Genomic DNA, 22,357 nt, shown 5'->3' on the forward strand with positions numbered 1-22,357 from the left:
CCTTTTTTTTTGGTATTTTCACGCAAATTCTTCTGCTAGTTGGGGTTTAGTCCAATTCTGCATCCTTTCCTTCAAGGCTCTGGGGTCCAAGATTATCTTCCTGTCTGTGTTAATTGGTTTCCCTTTTCTTTGTTGAAGAGGGTCTGTGCAATCCTTCTGCCTAGTCTGCCATCTTGCCCCACCTCTAATTCCAAATTTTTAAGGAATTGCCATACTGCTTTCCACAGTGGTTGTATCATTCAACAGTCCCACAAGCAGGGTGTGAGAGTCCCAATCTCTATGCATCCTTGCCAGCATTTGTTATTTTCTGTCTTGTTGAACTTTGCTACCAGTGCAAGATAGTATCTCGTTGTTTTGATTTGTATCTCTCTAATGGTTAATGATTGTGCACATTTCTTCATATGTTTGTTGGCTGCCTGAACATCCTCTTTGATAAAGTTTCTATTCATGTCTTCTGCCCATTTTTAATGAGATTACTTGTCTTTTTGTTGTTGAGATGTTGGAGTTTTCTGTAAGTTCTAGAAATAAGTCCCATGTCAGATATGTCATTACTGAATATTTTTTCCCCATCTGTAGGTTCTGTTTTAACTCTTTTGGTAAAGTCTTTGGAAGCACATAAAAATTTAATTTTTAGAAGGTCCCAATCATCTGGTTTCTCTTCTGCTGTTTGTGCATTTTGAATTATGCTTGATAGTCTATTTATGCCATATTTTCAGGTCCCTAAATTTGCCCTTAGTTTTTCCCTTGAGTAACTTTATAGTTTCAGGTTTCACATTCAAGTCTTTGATCCATCTGGAGTTAGTTTTTGTGTATCGTGTGAGGTATAGATCTTGTTTCATTTTTCTGCAAATGGATATCCAGTTTTCCCAGCACCATTTATTAAACAAACATCTCTTCCCCATTGAATGGATTTCAGCCCTTTGTCAAAGATCAGCTGACCATAGGTTGATGGATCTATTTCTGGGTTCTCAATTCTATTCCGTTGGTCTATGTGTCTGTCATTGTACCAATACCAGGCAGTTTTGACTACTGTGGCTGTATAGTAGGTTTTGAGTTCCGCAGTGTGAGACTTCTTACTTTCTTCTCATTCTTCAATAGTGCTTTGCTTATCTGAGGTCTCTTTCCTTTCCATATAAAGTTAGTGATTGGTTCTTCCATATCCTTAAAGTATGTTGATGGGATCTGGATTGGGAATGCATTGAATGTAAAGATTGCTTTAGGTAGAACTGACATTTTCACATTGTCCAATCTTCCTATCCATGAGTATGGTACATTTTTCCACTTATGTAGATCTCTTATGGTTTCTTGAAGTTGTGTTTTATTGTTGTCTTTTATAGATCTTTTGTGACTTTGGTAAGATTTATTCCCAAGTAGATTATTTATTTATTTTGGTAGCTATTGTAAATGGTATTGATTTTCTTATTTCTTTCTCAGCATACTCTTTGCTGGTATAGAAGCATCCAATTGATTTTTGGATATTGATCTTGTATTCTGCCATGATGCTAAATCTCTTAATTAGTTCCAGTAGATTTTTTACTTAATCTCTAGGAGCTCTGGTAGCATAGAGCCTAACGCATTTAACTGCTAACCAGAAGGCTGGCAGTTCAAACCCACCAGCCACTCCTCAGAAGGAAGATGGAGCAATCTACTTCCGTAGTGATACTGCCTCGGAAACCCAAGGAGCGGTCGCTATTAGTTGGGTCCAACTCGAAGGCACATAACAACAATAACAGGACTTCCAAACAGTGTTGAATGGAAGTGGTGATAGAGGGCATCCTTGTCTGTTTCCTGTTCACAAGGGGAATGATTTCAGTCTCTCTCTATTGAGAATATTGTTGGCTCTTGGTTTTGCATAGGTGCCCTTTATTATGTTGAGGAATGTCCCTTCTATTCCTATTTCACTTAGAGTTTTGGTCAGGAATGGGTGTTGTATTTTATCAAATGCCTTTTTTGCATTGATTGATATGATCATGTGGTTCTTTTCCTTTGTTTTATTTATGTGGTGGATGACATTGATTTTTTTCTCATGTTGAACCACCTTTGCATACTGATATGAACCCCACTTGGTCATAATGTATTATTTTATTGACATATTGTTGGAGTCTATTGACTAGGCTTTTGTTGAAGATTCTTGCATCTGTGTTCATGAGGGATATTGGTGTGTAGTTTTCCTTTTGAGTGATGTCTTTGCCTGGTTTTGGTATCAAGGTTAAGCTTGCTTCATAAAATGAGTTAGGGAGGATTCCATGCTTTTGTATGTTTTTTGAATAGTTTGAGTAGGATTGGTGTCAGTTGCTTGAATGTTTTATAAAATTCTCCAGTGAAACCGTTCGGGCCAGGAGTTTTTTTTGGTTGGTAATTTTTTGATGACCTGTTCAATTTCTTTTTTTTTGTTATGGATCTGTTCAACTTTTCCACATCAGTCCGTGTTAGTTTATGTAAGTTGCGTGTTTCTAGAAATATGTCCATTTCTTTCAGGTTTTCAAATTTGTTGGAGTACATTTCTTCATAGTATCTTGATATTATCCTCTTTTTTCATTTCTGATTTTCAATATTCAATCTCAATCTCTTTCTCTTATTTAACCAGTCCTAATCTAGAATTTTTTAATTTTATAGTGTTTTTGAAGACTAGCTTTGTTCATTTTACTTATTTTTCAACTCCATTCTATTGAATTTCTTCCCTTCTCTTTCCTATTTTCTTCCTTCTCTTTGAAGGAGATTAATTTGCTTCTCTTATTCAAACATCTTGAGATGAAAGTTTGATAAGTAATTTTCAGTTTTTCTTTTTCAGTATATGCATTTATGGCTCTAGATTTTTCTTTAAGCATGGCTCTCATTTCACAGATTTTACTGTCAGATTTTCTTATGGAATTCAGAATATTTAAAAAATGTCATTGTGATTTCTTCTTGGATTTGTTATTTAGAAATACATAACTTAACTTCTAAATATTTGGTACTTTTCTAATTTTTTTGTTTTTGTTTTAATTTCTTTCTTAATTTCATAGCAGTGACAATCGTTAGAGAATATACTAGTGGAGAATATTCTCTATATGATTTACATTAATAGGAGCATCCTCTGGGTTTTTTCAGACTTCCTTTATGATTCACCATATGGTCAATTTTAGTAAGTACTTTATGTGCAATTTGAAAAAATGTATTCTGCAGTTGTTGGGTATAATGTTATAAATATGTCAATTAGTTATTCTTTTTCATTATGACATTGAAATTTTCTGTATCTTTTTTTTGTCAACTATTAGAACTTTTTGAAATCTTCTGTATCTTTACAGATGTTTTTACTCATTGGTTTCATCAGTTACTGAAAGATGGGTTTAAAAGCTCCCACTATTTTATACGTGTTTATGTTTATATATAGGAGGCCTGGTGGCACAATGGTTACATGCTGAGCTGCTAACCACCCACCACTTGCACAGGAGAAAATATTTGATGATCTGTTCCCATAAAGATTACAGCTAAGAAAGCCCATGGGGAAGTTCTGCTCAGTCACATGTGTTCACTATGTATTTAAGATCAACTCAGCAACACCTCACAACAATAACTATATTTATATATGCATTTTCCTTTTATTATTTCCTTTTTCGCTTCATGAATTTGAGGCTATGTTATTGAGATTCTCATACAGATTGAGAATTATTATGTTGCTGTTTCTGTTAGTTGCTATTGAGTCATTTCTGACTCATGGTGAGCCCACATGTACAGATTAGAACTGTTCCACAGGGTTTCAAGGCTATAAACTTTTGGAAGGAAATTACCAGGGCTGTCTTCAGAAATGCTTCTGGGTGAGTTTGAACTGCCTACCTTTTGGCTAATGTTGAGACCTTAAACATTTGCACCACCTAGATACTCATAGAATTTTTGTTATATCTTCCCCTCACTTAACATTTGTCTCTAGTTATCTTTATTTTTCTTTGCTCAAAATCTAACTACAGATACACCAACCTTCTTTTGGTTAGTGTTTGCATGATATATCTTTTTCCATGCTTTTACTTTCACTTTTTCTGAATTTATATGTTTATAGGTTTATCTGTTGAAAACAGCACAAGTTGATTTTTTTTTTTTTTTTTTTGCGGGGGGAGGTTTCCAGGTTAGCTGTCATTGACTTTTAATTGGAGCATTTAGTACATTTGTATGTAATATAATTACTGATTTTCTTTGGGGAGAATGTACCCAATTTCTGTTTGTTTTTCCATTTCCTTTTGTTATTTTTTCCATCTCCTTCTTGCCTTTTTTCTTTTGGATTAATCAGCTTTCAAAAATTATTCCATTTTTTTCCCCTTCCTCCCATTGAGTTTGTGGTTATTTTTTCTGTTACAAGTATGTGTCAGCTAAATATTGGCCCTGACTCCATTGGAATTCACAATATGGATAAGCATATTCAAATCTTTATAAATATTCAGATTAAAAAACATGCTGGCATCCTTTAATACAATGATTTTCAAATTCATTTGACCCTGCACCACTGTGGCGAGAATGGACAGGATTTGCAGAATATATACCATTCTCGAAGAAGCATCCAGCTAGAGGCTTAGTCTGATGACAGACAGTCCTATTCTGAGAGCCTTCTAACCTAATCGGACTATTTATAAAGTTGTGTGGTGATGTATCAAATAGTGTTTCTTTGCTATTCATAAGGTTTTCCCCGGCCAATTCTTTCAGAAGTGGACGGCCTCTTCCTTCTTCCTAGTCTGTCTCAGTCTGTAAGCTGGCCTGATACCTGTGCACCATGTGCATCCCTCCTGGTTTGAAACACCAGTGGCTCAGAAAACAAAAATCCTCACAGCTGGACCAATGAGCAGCATCACAATAAATGGAGAGAAGATTGAGGTTGTCCAAGAATTCACATTGCTTCGTTATACAATCGATGCCAACGGAAGTAGCAGTCAGGACATTAGACGATGTGTAGCATTGGGAAAGTCAACCGCGGAGAAACTGTTTTAAGTGCTGAGAAGCCAAGGATGTCTCCTTGAGGACTAAGGTGCGCCTGACATAAGCCATGATATTTCCAGTCGCCTCGTATGCATGTGAGATGTGGACAATGAATAAGGAAGATGGGAGAAGAGTTTATGCTCTTGAGTTGTAGTGCTGGCTAAGAATGTTGAAAGTACCGTGGACTGCTAAAAGAACTAACAGATCTGTCCTGGAGGAAGTGCACCCGAAATGCTCCTTGGAAGCGAGAATGGCCAGACTTCGTCTCACCTATTTTGGTTATGTTGTCAGAAGGGACCATTCCCTGAAGAAGGATGTCATGCTTGGTAGGGTGGAGGCTTGACGAAAGAAGGGGAGGCCTTCAATGAGATGGATTGACACAGTGGCTGCGATGATGGGCTCAAGTATAGCAGGGATCATGGAGCTGGTGAGGGATCGGGCAGTGTTTCGTTCTACTGTGCATGGGGTCACTATGAGTCGGAAACGACTTGACGGCACCTAACAACAACACCAAAACAAGAGGCTTAGTCAACTGCATGCCCTTAAGGTTGTTTCTATGGAAGTTTTTTTTTTTTATAATCTTTGATAAAATTTGCAGAGAATTTGGAGTTATATAATAGAGCAGCAACCAACATAGTAGTTCTTATTGCTGTCTGCAGTGTGAGAGTTAGTCCAGGGGGACATAAGCTTAATTTGGTCCTGCAGAATTTAAGTAGCCTTTCTAAGAAGATGCACTTGGGAACGTAACGATAACTCACCTACACTCGGAGGTTAGCTAAAATACCTCTAGGAAAGGTCTATTTTTTTATGTTTCCCCAGGAAGCTGTTCTACATTCGTTACAATCCTTGTCTCTCTGGCCATTTCAGTTAGAAAATACCTACTCTTAAATACTGCAAATTCCTAGTGAATTATTCCATGGCACAATACCTATCTTTAAGAAAGTAAAACATATTGACATATGTCTGAGGTTGTTAGCCATAAACCAATTATGTATTGGAATCCATCTGCTAAAAGTGAAGCTGTTATCTAAATAGTTAAGATTTCATCATTTTTCTTGAAAATAATTAAATAGCATACATCTGCTCATCCAGAAGAGAGATCAACTCATTAAGACAGAGATTAAAAAGAAAAGGGGGAACAATTATATCACTATTCCCAAGAGGATTTGCTTTTGAAACAGGGCCACAAGGAAAAAGGTAATGGTTGGCCCCAAAACATCTCTGATGGTAAAGTTTCAGATATTGTTGTGCTTCACTAAGCAATCTCTCAGCTTCTCTTACCCTATTGGAGGGACAGAGAGAGAAGCAAACATGATGGCAGATGATTACAAAATTAAGACTGACATTCAGAAGAAAAATATGATCAAAATTGGAATCAAATTTAATTTGTGGCATTATAAAATAAATGCAATTTTAATGAGTTTGAAATTCTAATAATCTCTTTTTTTTTTTCTTTTTCAGGTGTGTCCTCTTTAAGTATTCAGTTTGCCAAACTCCCAAAGGGACTAAAGCATTTAAATTTATCTAAAACCTCATTATCACCTAAAGGTACAGTATAACTTATTTAACATTGTATCTGCGGTGTTCCTAGTGCACTATACTCGTGTAGATAGTTAGAATTATTATTCAGTTATGTATGTTTTTTAAAATACATATATTACAGTATTCTGACAATTTCAAGATAAAGAAGTATGTAATTTGAATTCTGAATATCTGAAGTTAAGTGTTTTTTTCAGAGTAGAGGATAATTTTGAAATACATGTGCAATCTCTACGTTGTTAAACTTTGCATCAGATCATGCTCCCCTGGCTGCTTCACATTCCCAGAAGCAGCTAGTTGTATTTGCTCCTGGTTTATTCTTGAATAAACAAATTAGATATTTCTTTTTAACTTTTATCAGATATATGGCTGACTTTAAAGGAAAGTGTGTTCCTAACAGTTAGATTATCACTATATATTAACCCATCTGTGTTTGCCATCTCTGGAAATTGCCATTCCTTCCTTAGGTCCATTGCTGATTCCACTCAGTCCTTCATTCCACTTAATTCAGTTGCTCAACAGATTCTGTTATTTTATTAATATACTTTGTCACCCCAAACTCCAAACTCAGTGTCTTTGAGTCCAATTCTGATGTGTGGCAACCTATATAGGACAGAGTAGAACTGCCCATAGGGTTTCCGAGGCAATAAATCTTTATGTAAGCCCTCTGACTGCCTCATCTTTCTCCCTCAGCAGCTTGTGAGTTTGAACCACTGACCTTTCCATTAGCAGCCAAGTGCTTAACGATTGCACTACCAGGGATCCTTTTTGCCACCCCACCACCCTCATAATTCTTGAAACTACCCTGCTGCATACAATGTGCCTTTGAACATCCTTCTGATGTGCTCTGGGTACCTGATATGTTTTTCTTTCTTCTCCAAATCTTTTTGTAGAGCTTCAGTTTTTTGTAGAAAACTATCAGTGATCATGTCTTCTGAGACATTTTCCCTATTTCAGATACCACAGAAGAGTCAGTTATCCTTTCTTTTGTATTGCTTCTAGACCATGTGTGTAACTTGGTGTTATAAATATCATGTCATCTACTAGAATGGGGCTTTCCTTGCAACCTGTGCTTTTCTTATCTCTCTATCTCCAGCATCTGGCACAAAGCCTGGACCACTGTGGGTGTTCAGTGACAGTTGTGGAGCTGAACAACTTGCCATTTCTTAAATGTATCACTGTCTTTTGGAGGCAGTATGTGTCATGATTAAGAGAGGAGACTCTTAAGCCAGATTCCCTGGGGTTTAATCCTGGATTTTATAAGCATTAACTGTGCTTTGTTCCACCTTTCCCTCGTTTGTAAGATGATTATAGAGTATCTATCTTCTTGTTGTTGTTGTTATTTGCCGTCGAGTCAGCCCTGACTCATAGCAACCCCTCCTTGGGTTTCCAAGGCAGTATCACTATGGAAGTAGGATTGCCCAACCTTCTTTCCGAGGAGTGGCTGGTGGGTTTGAACCGCCAGCCTTCTGGTTAGCAGTCAAGTGCCTTAGGCACTATGCTACCAGAGTTCCCAATCTTTAATCTTATCGTGTAGATTAAATGAGTTAATATATGCACAGTGTAGTTTCACAACAAAATGCTCAATACATGCTAGCTATCACCATCATCCTCTTATGCTGCAATATGTTTTTATGTTTTTCTTTTGACCTAGAACAACCTCAGTGTCTTCACCCACAAACTGAGTGAATTCCTTCTCATCCTGTAAGATTCAGCACCTAGTTCACTTTCTGTTTGATGCCTTCTCAGAAAGTCTTCCCCACCACAGCCTATAGATCTAGTTACTCCTTTCTCTGTATTACGTAACACTGTATTATGATTATGTCCCAGCCTGGGAGTTTCTAGACTTTAAGGGCTTTGCCTTCCTTCATCCAAGGGTCCCCAGCACCTGGCACATCACAGGTTCTTGCTGAATATGCCATGACTGAGTGAGAAAAAGTGGTCCCTAGACCTGTACATAGGTCAGGAAGTTGTTGTTCAAATGGAACAAGGGGATATTGAATGATTTAAATCAGGAAGGGAGTGCATTAGTGTTGTATCCTTTCATTACACTTACACAGTTGGTATGCTGAGCAAATAATCTGAGAAGCTGGACTATATGCAGAAGAACGTGGCATCAGGATTGAAGGAAGACCCATTAACAACCTGAGATATATACATGACACAACTTGGCTTGCTGAGAGTGAAGATGATGTGAAGCATTTCCTGATGAAGATTAAAGACCACAGTCTGCAGTATGGATTACACCTCAACATAAAGAAAACAAAAATCTTCATAACTTGGCCAATTAGCAGCATCACGATAAATGGAGAAAAGATTCAAGTTGTCAAAGATTTCATATTGCTGGGATCCACAATCAACATCAATGGAAGCAGCAGTCAAGAAATCAGATGACGTATTGCACTGGGCAAATCTGCTGCAAAAGACCTCTTTCAAGTGTTAAAGAGCAAAGGTGTCTCGTTGAAGATTAAGGTGCACCTAACCCAAGCCATGGTATTTTCAATAGCTTGGATAGTGAATAGGAAGACCAAAGGAAAGTTGATACTTTTGAATTGTGATGCTGGGAACGAATACTGAAAGTACCATGTTGTTGTTGTTATGTGCTGTTGAATTGGACCTGACTCATAGTGACCCCTCCTTGGGTTTCTGAGGCGGTATCACTACGGAAGTAGATTGCCCAGCCTTCCCTCCGAGGAGTGGCTGGTGGGTTTGAACTGCCAGGCTTCTGGTTAGTAGTCAAATGCCATAGGCACTACGCTACCAGGGCTCCTTGAAAGTATCATAGACTGCCAGGAGAATGAACAAATCTGCCCTGGAAGAAGTACAGCCAGAATGCTCCCTGAAAGCAAGAATGGCCAGACTTTGCCTCACTTACTTTGGTCATTGCGGTGTAGTAAATTACCTGGTATGGCTTTTCTAGCCATAAGTCTTTGTAAACTCCATGGTGTAATTGGCCATGAGCAACTGAGGAGCTCTTGATTGTAAAAGTTATCCACCTGGAGTATTTCTGTTGGGAGTGGCACTGCAGCAATGTCCTGGAAAGGTCACTCTCTCTCAGGTGCTTAGAATTCTGATGCTGTGATTGACTAGTTTGGCCACTCTGCCAGGCTCAAAAGGAGGCCTCCTAGAGGCAGAAGTCTCTCTGACTACTGGGTGAGAAGGACCTATTGCTGAGAAGGAACGTGCTCCTGAGTGACACGCGCAGCTGGGAAAGAAACGCAAGAGACACTAATTGCTGAGAGAGATACCGAGGGACATGCACTGCTGGGAAAGAGACTGTGAGAGACTGTTGGGTGAGAGACGGCGGGCTGAGAAAGACTGAGCATTTTTCCAAAACTTGGATTGTAATCTGGCACTTCCCTAATAAATCCCATAATCTGTGAATTCTTTGTGGCCACTGTAGTGAATTATCGGACCCAGGAAAGAGGTGGTGGGTGCTTTGGGTGGAACGGTTGGAGAAAGGGCTAGAAGGAGGCAGCATGTCTGGCCTTGCAGTAATAGGCCTTGGGCTATTGATGGTGATTCTGTCTTCCTCTTGTGGGGCTAGAAGAGGTGAGAACATGTGGCCTCCTTTCCTTTTTAGCAGTCATGTTGTCAGAAGGTACCCTTCCCTGGAGAAGGATATCATGGTTAGTAAAGTGGAGGGTCAACAAAAAAAGGGGAAGACCCTCAACGAAATGGATTGACACAGTGGCTGTAACAATGGGCTCAGGTATAGAAAGGATTGTGAGGCTAATGTAGGACCAAGTGGTGTTTTGTTCTGTTGTATATAGGGTCGCTATGAGTCAGAGCCATCTCAACAACCCCTAACAATAACAACAAAAGCAGACAATTTTGTATTCATTCACACATTAGTCAGAATATACAATTTGAAATAGAAATTAGTCCCCTAAATCACATGATTTTATGTGGAAGCATTGAAATACACACATATTTAAGATTAAAACATACAAGTAGACTATAAAAGGGAAAGTTTTCTCCTGGAATCAGTGTTTCCTGACCTACTGCTCAAAGCCATAAATAGATCTTAAAGCTAAGTTTAGTCCTTTTGTTGTATCACTGTTGAACCTCAGCAAATCAGTTTCATAAAACCTTTTCCTTATGATTACCAACATAGTACATATTTATGGTAAAGATTTGGAAGATCTAGAAAAGTATAAAGGAACAAGAAAAATTTACTTGTAATGTCAACTCCAAACCATAACTTGACTATCCCTGCTGACAATTTGGTGACCATCCTTCCATACTGTTTTCTTTCAATGTGTTGTTTGTGTGTCTGTACATAATTTGTTTGTATATAAACAGACAAACATGCAAAAACACACTTTATGGAATCATACTATGTTTACGATTTCATAAACATTTTCCCCCACAAAATATATTGTGATTGTTTATGTCATTAAATACATTATCACCTTTAGTGGCAACTTAATAATCTATAGTGTGGAATGGTGTTCCATAATCTATTTAAATAATCTATTATGATAAATTTATGTGGTCTCTAATTTTCCATAACACAATGTAAATTATACTTACATGAATTCTAAAGTTAAACATTAAAAGCTATGGATTTGTCTATGTGTATATCCTTAGACTATCCTTAATATACAGAATACCCATAAAATTAATAGTTATTTATGAATGCTGGTGAGATTGTGGAGAGATTGGAACTCTCATACACTGGTAGTGGGACTGCAAAATGGTACAGCCATTTTGGAAAATGATACAGTGTTTCCTTAAAAAACTGAAAATACAAATACCATTTGATCCAGCAATTTCGTTACTAGGAATATATCCTAAAGAGGTGAGAGACAGGACAGGAACAGACATAGGCACACCCATGTTCACTTCAGCACAATTCACTATAGCAAAGAGATGGAAACAACTTTAATGCCCATCAACAGATGAATGGATAACCAAATTATGGTACGTTCACACAATGGAATACTATGCAACATTAAAGAACAATGAAGAATACAGAAATCATCTCACAACTTGGATGAACCTGGAGGACATTATGCTGAGTGAAATAAGTCCATTACAGAAGGACAAATATTGTATGAGCCCATTATTGTAAAATGTCAATGAAAGGTTTGCTTAGGGAGGGGAATTTACTTTGTAGGTGACCAGGGATGGGAGGGAAGGGGACAGGAAAATTTAAGACTAGTTGGGGGCCACACACTGAGTTGGGTAAGGGGTGGGATGGTATGGAAAGAGTCTGTGAGAAGTATAATAACACTAATAACACTGGGGAAAGGGAGGACATCCAATTGTGCACATAAGATATAGATGACCAAGGCTAATACTAGTATATCCACAATACTACTGCATTACCATTAATACCAAACACCAGGCTACAGATAAACACATAGACAACCGAGAAGATCAGATGGGGGTCAATGAACAGGAATATAATCTAGACCAATGATAGATTCAGCTGAGGCTAATCTTGCACAGATAGTAGTGACACAAAATACCCACAATCATTACAGAAGCAACAGAAGACAGACATAGAACAATCCCTCATAGACCGCCAGGCATTGTGGGAGAGAGATCCACTTGATCTGCCAACTCAGGACTGTAATATTGGGGGACACCAGACTCAATTAGCACAACAAAATACATAAAAATCTTGTTCCACAACCTACTTTGGTGAGTAGCGACTGAGGTCTTAAAGCTTTTGAGCAGCCATCTAAAATGCAGCAAATGGTCTCCTATTGTCGGAAGTGAAGAAGAGTGAAGAAAACCAAGGACATTTGGAAACAATCATCCCTAGGACATGATGGGCCTCGAGACCACAAGAACTAGATGGTGCCTGGCTACCAATGCCAGCCCCTTGGGAAGGGATTAAAAGTGGAGATCCTGGATAGAGTAGGAGGGGAAACATGGAACAAAATGCAAAACTAATAATGACCAGAATTACTGGTTCAAAGGAGTCTGGTGGGACCCCCAAAGACTAAAAGCCTTGGGATATACTTCAGGCCTGGGATAAAACTCACTCTGAAGGACTGGCTCTCAGCCCAACAGTAAATAAGACTTACATGCAGAAGACACTCAGCCCAGGGCGATGACATCCCTTAGAGCAATCGGCCATGGGGCACCAGAGGAGCAACATTCACACTGAGGAAAAGCTGGACAGACAGGAGTACATAACTAAGAAGGGTACAGAGAGAGTGTGGTTACTGGGAAGGGAGAGAAGGAGAGTGGGTTAGGGTTGGGGAATGTAATTGGGGAATCAAACCAAATGTACACAAAATGTTGAACGTAAAACAAGTTCTGCTCTGCAAATTTGCACCTAAAGTACAATTTAAAATAAATAAATAAATGAGTTACCTTTCGTAAGATGTATATCTTGAATTTTTTAAAAAAATTATTTTAATTTTAAAATTGACTTCTTAAAGACTTCCATATGGGAGCACTGGTGGCACAGTGCTTAAGGTGTTTGGCTGCTAATCAAAATGACACTGGTTTGAACCCACCAGCCTCGCCACAGAAGAAGATTAGGCAGTCTGCTTTTATAAACATTTTACAACCTTGGAAACCCTATGGGACAGTTCTTTGTCCTGTAGGGTCACTATGAGTAGTAACTCAATGGCAATGCATTTTTTTTTTTTAAAGGGCTTTCATTATTCTTGCAGCCATTCACATAAGATCTGAAAAGTTTCCAGATTCAAAATAACTCAGATTAAATTACAATTTTAAGCTTTTGCTGAGTTTGACTAACATATTTCTGTTCTGTGAGAACACTTGTATTCGTGGCTCTATAATTCAAGACAGACTTTTTTTTTTAAATCTCCCCATGACATCTTCACTGCTTCCCAATACCCTTTCTGTTCCTCAGATGTTAGCTAAATGATAGTTTTCTGGATTTCTAGCAAATGTCCTGCTGTTTGCCAGATTATGTCAAGGCAAGGCCATCTGGTACCACCTTTTTCCAGCTGTAAACACTCCAATAATAAATATAGAAACTGGTCAGAATCACCGAGCAGCCAGAATGTAGAATGACATGTGAATCTGTGTTTCGTTTGGGTTGTAAGAGCCCTGAGTTTTCCATTCTACCCTTTTGTAATTTCCTGCTATTAGTGCATTAATTAACACCGTCCTCATGTGAGCGTGGGCTCAGGAGGCAGTGGAGGAAACCCTTCATTCTGTTTCAGTAGCATGAAGCTGAGCTGATAACAGGATTCTCGCCCGATACTGCTCAGATGCTGGCCAACTGCCAGGCACCCACACTTGTCAAGGAGCATTTTACTGTCAAGACTAATTTAGTCTTCTGATTTGGAATTTACTTATCGAGTTTTGTAATAGCTCACTATGGAAAGTATTTTACTAATGATTTTCTTGATGAGAGCCTGGTATTCTCAATATGTTTTCAACTCAATTATTATGTGTAAAATATGCATTAATACTGTTAATAACAGGACAGACTGAAGGAAGTTGATCATTTAAAGAATCATAGAAGATACTTCAAGTAGGTAACCTTTTATGCAGGTCATTCCCAAGTTTCTGTTATCTAACACAGTTAATCAAATCACCTCTTTCACTGCTGAGTTCTCATTTTTTACCTCTTTGACAGTACTTACTTGCTGGGTTATGATTATTTGAAAGTCTATCTCACCCACTGGACTGAGTTTTAAGAGGTTGAGACCTTGTCCTAATTCTAGCACTGCTGTAACAGAAATACTACAAGTAGATGGTTTTAAAAAGTAGAAATTTATTTTTTTCATAGTTTTGGAGGCTAAAAGGAGGTCTGGTGGCATAGTGGTGAAAGCATTAGGCTCCTAATCAAAAGTCAATGGTTTGAACCCATGAACTGCTTTGGGGAGAACTGCTCTGCTTCCATAGAGATTTATAGCCTTGAAAACCCTGTGAGGCAGTTTTACTCTGTCCAATAGGATCACTATGAATTGGAATTGATTCAGTGGCACTGAATTTGATTTTGGTTTGGTTTGGATGCTAAAAGTCTAAATTCAGGCTGTGAGTCTTGGGGAAAGACTTTCTTTGTTGGTAGCCCTGGGATTTCTTTGGCATCTGTTTTCCCCTGTATGTGTATGCCTCTTCTGTTCTTTTTATAACTGAGGAGTGATGAGGGTTAGAGCCCACCCTATTCTAGTTTGACCTCATTACCATAACAAAAGAAACCATAAATGTTCTAAGCTGGGAGCAGGGTGGTACTTCAGTGGGAGGCTCTTCAGGAAGAGAGGGTGGAGGTGGGTGTACATGTAGCCCTCCTTGGCATACCCCTATTCATCTTTCTGCTGCTGTCAGACCTGGCCTTCATTGGCAGGCTCAGCCCCTGGCCCCTTTTCTCTATGGATGCTCTTTCCAAGTGTGGATTAAAGCCCTCTTATTTTCTTCTTAGTGTAGTTAAGATAGGCTGAGACTTTCAAAAACAATTTTACTAAAAACCAAGAAGAACAAAATAATTTAAAAAAATATATATCCAATTTAGAAATCACGATAAAAAGACAGCAAAAAAAAAAAAAAACCTTATTGCCATTGAGTCAATTCTGACTCATAGCAACCCTATAGGACAGAGTAGAATTGCCCCATAGGCTTTCTAATGCTGTAAATCTTTACCAAAGCAGACTGCCTCATCTTTGTCCCATGAAGCAGCTGGTGGGTTCGAACACCGAACTTTTGGTTAGCAGCTGAATACTTTAACCATTGTGCCACCTTAGAAGTGTCTTAGAAGTCACCAGAGTTCCAAAATATTTCATTTGGAACAGTGGACTTTTAGAAGAAGCATTGAAGAGCTTTCCTATACCACATCTCTATTATCCTAAGAATAATTATCAGTGATATTCAGAGGGTATCGGCTCCTGTGGACTCCAGTGAGTGACCCCTCTTTTATACTGACATTTAAAACAAAACTAAAACAGTTGCTGTGAAGTCAGTTTGGCTCATAGTGACCCCATGTATGTCAGAGTAGAAGTGTGCTCCATAGAGTTTTAAATAGTTGGTTTTTTGGAAGTAGATCACCAGACCTTTTTTGCTAGTCTTTCTTTGTCTGAAAGCTCCACTGAAACATGTCCATGATAGGTGTTCCTACTGATGGCATAGCTTCTAGCATCATAGCATCATGCAAGCCACCACAGTACAACAAACTGATAGACGAGTGGTAGCCATTTAGCCTCTGAATCCCTTGCCTTTGAGTCAATTTCAACTCATAGTGATCCTACAGGCCAGAGTAGAACTGCCCCATAGGGTTTTCAAGGCTATACATCTTTATGGAAGCAGACTGCCACATCTTTATCTCACAGAGCAGCTGTTGTATTTGAACTGACGATCTTCTGGTTAGCAGCTGAGCATTTAACCATGGTGCCACCAGGTTATATAGCTTCTACTTATATAGTTTCTTACATAGCTTATATAGCTTCTACTTAAATAGCTTCTACTCCCTTATAAAAAGTAGTGACCTGATAAAAATCCACCCCGCTTTACAGTTAAGACCTAGCATTCAGCTAGGCCAATTACTGTTACCCATGTAGAACAGAACACAGCCTCCTTCTTGCAGATGACCTTGCTTTCTTAATTTCCTCATGTATTCATTCTTTATTTTCTATGTCAATATTTGCCAGTTCAGTTGAGTTAAACCTAACGTCAGCCATATGTTTTATATGTACATAGTGCCTGTTGTTGTTGTTGTTATGTGCCGTTGAGTTGGACCCGACTCATAGCGACCCCTCCTTGAGTTTCCCAGGTAGTATCACTACGGAAGTAGATTGTCTCATCTTCCTTCCAGGGAGTGGCTGGTGGGTTTGAACTGCCAGCCTTCTGGTTAGCAGTCAAGTGCCTTAGCCACTATGCTACCAGAGCTCCCATATAGTGCCTAGAGTATGCTAACTAATATGCAAGTTTTTCCCTTTAATTACTTCTTACATGTGTAGTATCTCCTTACTCGTTGTAAAAATCCATTTCAGTCTAAATTTTATCCTGAGTGTAATACATTAAAGGAGCTCTGGTGACGGCTGAAAGATGAGGCAGTCTGCTTCCATAAAGATTTACAGTTGTGGAAACCCTATGGGAAAGTTCTACTTTGTCCTAAAAGGTCACTATGAGTCGGAATCACCTCGATGGCAATGGGTGGGTGATACGTTAAGTCAAGCAGTATATTCCTATATTAACTTTCAAGTACTTTAAGTAGCCTGAAACATCTGCATGTGGGCATGCATCATTTAAGCACTGCACCATAGGTCAAGAGTCATCTGTCAGGATTTCATTATACAAGTTGTTAGTTAGACTGGCTTGCATCATTCTGTGACTTCAAAGAAAATATGCTTTATTGCTAAAATACAGTCCTTTCCCTCCTTGAACACAGAGTAGGTGAAGCAACATGAAGTGGATTCCATTCTTCTCTCCTACTCATTGAGATGGCTGTATCTATGAGTAGCCTGTTCTTCCTGAGGGTATGACATAAAGAAGACACAATCATAGAGCTACTGTTTTGAGTCCATGCTTATGGTTAACCTCAGTCCTGCAATTCAACGGGACAATTATAGAAACTCTTTTATAGAAACTCTCAAACCATTTATAGAAACTCTCAAACCTCATCTTGGTTGCTGGAATGGAAATTGAACCTGAACCTTCTCTTTGTTGCAGGGGTGAATAGCCTTTCTCAGTCACTCAGTGCCAACCCATTGACTGCCACCACCCTTATCCATCTAGACCTCTCAGGGAACGTCCTTCGCGGTGATGACCTCTCGGTAGGTTTTCCTTTCCTTACTTTGATCTTCAACGAAGCTCTGTTTGATAAGCCTGGACTAATTTCAAGGAGCTGTGGTGGTGCAATTGTTAAGGTATTTGGCTCCTAGCCAGAAGGTCACTGGTTCGAATCCACCTGCCCTTCCAGGGAAGAAAGATGGGGCAGTGTGTTTCTGTGAGATTTACAGCCTTTGAAATCCAATAGGGGTCACTGTGAGTCAGAATCGACTTGATGGCAATGAGTTTGGTTTGGTTTATACTAATTTCTAGACATGGCATTCTAATTTACTTCCTTGCATTTCCTTTTATCGTGATATCTTAAAATAATTTATTTCCAAGCTTAAGTGTCTTAAAGAAAAATTCTGCAGTATTCTTTAATTAAATGTAGTCTATCATTATAGTTGTTTTTTCTCATTGAGTGATGCTCAGCTTCTCATTCTTTTTGGAAATACTTCTCCTGAAGAATTTTTTTTTTCATTTCAACGTGCTCCTTTATCATTTAAAATTGCCTGATAGGAAAGATTGTTGTTGTTGTTGTTATTTGCCATTAAGTTGGCTCCGAATAGGAAAGATTAGTAATGTAAAATGAAGTATTTCATCATTATACAGTATTGTTGAGAAGACGGGCAATTTTTAATAGTTTACAAATGAAAGGGGATGTTGAGATAAACCTTAAACCAAACCAATTGCCATTGAGGAGATTCTCGTTCATGGCAACCCCATGTGAGTCAGAGTAGAACTATGCTCCACAGGGTTCACACCAAGTCCTGGTATATTCCATGAATACAATTGGGGGATGGGGAGAGAGGAAGGTTAGGAGTAAATTGGGGACACTCTTCAGTTTGAGTACACAGGCAAAAAGTTTCCCTGAATTCTAACAAGTATTTCTATGCAACTGAATCAGTAATGTAAACGTTTATCAACTCTTACCAATACAGTAGATTAGGTACGATGTCATTACCATATGTGGTAATAATAAAATTTAGAAGAAAGTCTCTTAACAATAGGGCTTACAGAAAGGGACATCTTTTTTTTTTTTTTAATTGTGATTTGGGTGAAAGTTTACAGGGCAAATTCAATTTCCATACAGCAGTTCACATAGACTTTGTCTCTTGACATTGACTACGATTTACCACAATGTAACAGCTCCCCTCCCCATATTTACCTCTTACCTGTGTCCTTCCCTCTGTGCACTCCTGCCCCCTGAGCTATGTCCCTGTGCATATACAGCCCTTCTATTCTCCCATTATTGTTCTTCCAAGGAGTGTATCTACCTAGTATAAATATTCACCTCATATGCCTGTCTTTTGTTTGGCTGGAAGCCACAGGTGTGGGTTCAATTCCAGACCTGAAGGGCAGCTAGGGGCCATAGTCACAATGGTTCCACCAGGCTCTATCAGGCCAGGAAACCTGGTCCCCCCTTTTTTTTTCCCTAATGATTTTGAATTTTGTTCCACATTCTTCTCCCACTTTATCGAGGATCACCTACATAGATCCCTGTCCAAGTAGTTGACAGTTAGCTGGGCACGATTTAGTTCTTCTGGTCTCATAATCATATAGGCTGGGGATTGTGTGGTATACCCGTCACTTGGACTAATTGTTTCATGAATCTTTGGTTTTCTTCATTCTTCTTTGCTTTGGATGAGACGAGACCCATCATTGCATCTAGATGGCTGTTTGCAAGCTTTTAAGATCCCAGCCACTACGTGCCAAAGTAGGAGGGGGAACAGTGTTTTTGGGTAGTATGTTATGCTAATTGAGCTTGATGTCCAGAAAGGTGACATCTTTAAAAGATCTTAATTTTCATTTTATTATTTTACAGGGAGTGAGAAACACTAATTTATTTTTGTTTTTCTTTTCTTGTAAGTCAAGGAATGTTGCACAGTCCTTGTAGTTTTGTTTGGTTTCCCCTCCTTGGCACTTGAAATCATTTAAATAATAAATGTTTCCTAGTGTGCCATGACTTTTTCTGTGCATTTGCTGGTTTCAATTGTCACCTTCGCTGATGGTTCATAAATTTCACTCCCAAGGAAAAACAAGGGGTCTGATGTGAAATGCCTATAACTTTATACTGACACACTAGAGAAAATACAGGGAAGGATGAAAGAAGCCACCAAAGATTAAATAATAAAACAAGTAAAACAGAGGCATTCATAGTCACGTAAGACAACAAAGTAGCCCAGGACATCTTTTGCTGGTCATGGGTGACTCTTATTCCATCTTGTCTCTGGGGAACAGGAAGTGGAATGATAAGGCCTGGGTAAGAGTGATATTCCAGCTCCACACAGGCTGAGGTTCTGGGAACTGGCAGCAGGTGCAGGAACTTGGAACCACACTGTATCTTCAGGAAAAGCATCCTAGCAAGGACCTGCCTCTTTGGGGAGGGAAGTGTTGGCCAACTTCAGGATGATTAGAGCTCCCCCAGCTGGTGGCCAAGGGTAAAACCACACCAAGCTTACATGTCTCTTGAGGCCACTGAAACTCATTGCCATCAAGTTGATTCTGAATTATAGTGACCCTATAGGACAGAGTTAGAACTGCCTTAAAACCCATTGCTATCAAGTTGATCCTGACTCACAGTGACCGTAAGGGACAGAATAGAACTACCACAGAACAAGCCTGTCATCTTGACAGAAGCAGACTGTTATGTCTTTCTCCCATGGAGTGGCTGATGGGTTCAAATCACTGACCTTTCAGTTAGCAGCGAGTGCTTAATTCCTGCTCCACCAGGGCTCCTTTTGAGGCCACTAGTTCTGAATTAATTGAGAGTGCTAAGGCTGCTTCATGTGAGAGCACAATGATTTTTCTGATCAGAACTTTGCAAAATATACTCCTTTCTGAGTTATTTATAGAATAATCTTTGCTCTTCTGAATTCTTTGGTTGAGGATTTTTCTGAAGCATCCTATAGCCAAGCTGCTTTGCTTAATGAGTATTTGCCAAGGACCGGGCCACTGTTAGTATAAACTTGTTAATTTTGCAATTATCTGGTGACATCCAGTGAAGTAGAGTAGAATTTAGCTATTTGCCCAGCATGATCTCAGTTTGTTATCTGTGGACTCTGGCAGTTGCTACTCACATGGGCAATTAGAGTATAACAGAGAATTCTCAGTTTTTTTGTTCTGATAGCTTTGATGAGGGGAGAGTTTAAGGTTTGTAATCCCTTGAAACCTGACGTGTTGCAGCTATATGCAAGGTTTTGTTTTATTTTGTTCTAATACTACTATTGGGTTTGTCCTGTTAGATTTCAGAAGTAACTAAGGCTAGGAAAACCATTATGTTGAATAGAAGAGCATAAGGCCTGAGACCATACTGTGGTGCAATTTCAAACTGGTGGTTTCTTCAACACTTTCAAAAATGATTAGCATTTTGATAGGATAACTGCAATTCAGGTGATACTTCCATCTCGGAAGTTAAAATTAATTAGCATTGTTTCAAAATTATATAATTAAAGCTAAGCTAATCAGGAAAATGAAATCATGCGTAGCAGGAGAGAAGTTTGGTAGCCAAGATTCCATTTAGGGCCCTGCCACCACTTCTCTTTTCACTCAAATATGATTTTATTTAAATTATTGTTTGGATTTTTGCTCTGGGGATAGTAATAAAATGACAGAAAATTCTGTGACTCTTCTTGGGAAGCATAGAGAGTGATCCTGGGAGGTCTGGACAACTTATTTCTAAATATGTTGGGTGTGTGTGAGTGTATGTTTTGAGGTCCCTAACAAGTTTTTTGTTTTTTTTTTTTTAATTTCAAGTACATGTACAGTTTTTTGGCCCATCCAAATGCCATTGCTCAACTGGATTTATCTAATACGGAGTGTTCCCTGGACATGGTAACATTTTTTTATATTGCACTGGGGGTCTGAGAACATTTATTTTGGTGGGATACAAGGGATTTTCTCTATAATTAAATATTCTGCTAGACCAAGAAATATTTGAAAATAAGAGCACCTTTTTTTTTTTTTTTCCAGGTCTGTGGAGCTCTTCTCCGTGGATGCCTTCAACATTTAGCTGTGCTCAATCTCTCCAGAACTGTCTTTTCTCACCGGTATGGATTTACTCCTGCTATCATTGTAACCTAGGAATATGTTACAGAGAAAGCTATAGTCATAATGAAAATAGATTGATAAAGGATGAATATTGTCCATGAAAGAAGGTGATTGCCTTAAACTATTATCTTTAAATATTAGGCCTTGAAAGTTTAAGCTTTTGTTATCTTTACCCACCATGAGTTAATATTCTTATCATACCTCCAGCCTGCCTATATGAACTATATGATAATGCACTATTTCCCGTACGTGGACAGGCGATCTCTCTTACTACAGTAAAAACCCATTTAGAAACTTAAACACGTAGTTTTCAATTTTGAACTTGGAAGTAAGTATAAGTTACCTCCAGTAAGTGAAAAGAATGGTCATCCCAAAGCTCATGCATTTTAATTTGTGGAAGTGTAGGACTGATCTAAGTACCTAGCCACTACACTCCTGACTTAAAATTGTTTGCAAAATAAGGCAGCAGATTAGAAGCAATAAGGATTTACAAAAAGCAGCAACTTAGAATGGAACAAAATACAAGAATTATGAAGAGTGTATAAAACCAAAACCAAACCTGTTGCTGTCAATTCGATTCTGTCTCATAGTAACCCTATGCTTAGTGACAGCCTAGTGGTTAACCACTACACTGCCAGGGCTCCTTATGAAAAGTATATAGGTTATTCATAGGTGGTATTCTGGGATCTGGGATCAGCTTGGAGGCTGCTTTTCACTTGGGTATGGCTCTATATTAAGACAGGGGTTTGAGGTAGGCAGGCCAGGGGCTTGGAAGCTGCTTATCACTTGGGTATGGCTGTATATTAAGGCAGGGGCCTGAGGTAGATGGGCAAGGGGCTTAGAGGCTGCTTTTTGTTTTGGGGTGGCTCTATATTAAGGTCGGGGCCTGAGGAGGCAGGCTGGGGGCTTGGAGGCTGCTTTTCACTTGGGTATAGCTCTATATTAAAGCAGGGGCCTGAGGTAGGGAGGCCCAGGGCTTGGAGGCTGCTTTTTGCTTGGATGTGGCTCTTTATTAAGGCTGGGAACTGAGGTAGGTAGGCATGGTGCTGGAGGCTGCTTTTCACTTGATTGTGGCTCTGTATTAAGGCCAGACCTGAGGTAGGCAGGTATGGGGCTTAGAGGC

At 39.0% G+C, this 22,357-nt stretch overlaps 1 protein-coding gene across 1 annotated transcript in view; it reads left to right on the forward strand.

The window, feature by feature from the left end:
• The window catches only part of CARMIL1 (capping protein regulator and myosin 1 linker 1), a 295,366-nt gene that overhangs the window by 77,888 nt on the left and 195,121 nt on the right, over positions 1 to 22,357 (forward strand). The window contains exons 8-11 of the mRNA XM_042782185.1: positions 6,406 to 6,492; positions 17,086 to 17,189; positions 20,941 to 21,018; positions 21,157 to 21,233. Of these exons, the coding sequence (XP_042638119.1) occupies positions 6,406 to 6,492; positions 17,086 to 17,189; positions 20,941 to 21,018; positions 21,157 to 21,233 (346 nt within the window). The remainder of the gene's footprint in view (positions 1 to 6,405; positions 6,493 to 17,085; positions 17,190 to 20,940; positions 21,019 to 21,156; positions 21,234 to 22,357) is intronic.

This window comes from Orycteropus afer, unplaced genomic scaffold (assembly GCF_000298275.1).
Source record: "Orycteropus afer afer isolate SDZICR_OR568_19922 unplaced genomic scaffold, OryAfe1.0 scaffold00255, whole genome shotgun sequence".
NCBI lineage: Eukaryota > Metazoa > Chordata > Mammalia > Tubulidentata > Orycteropodidae > Orycteropus > Orycteropus afer.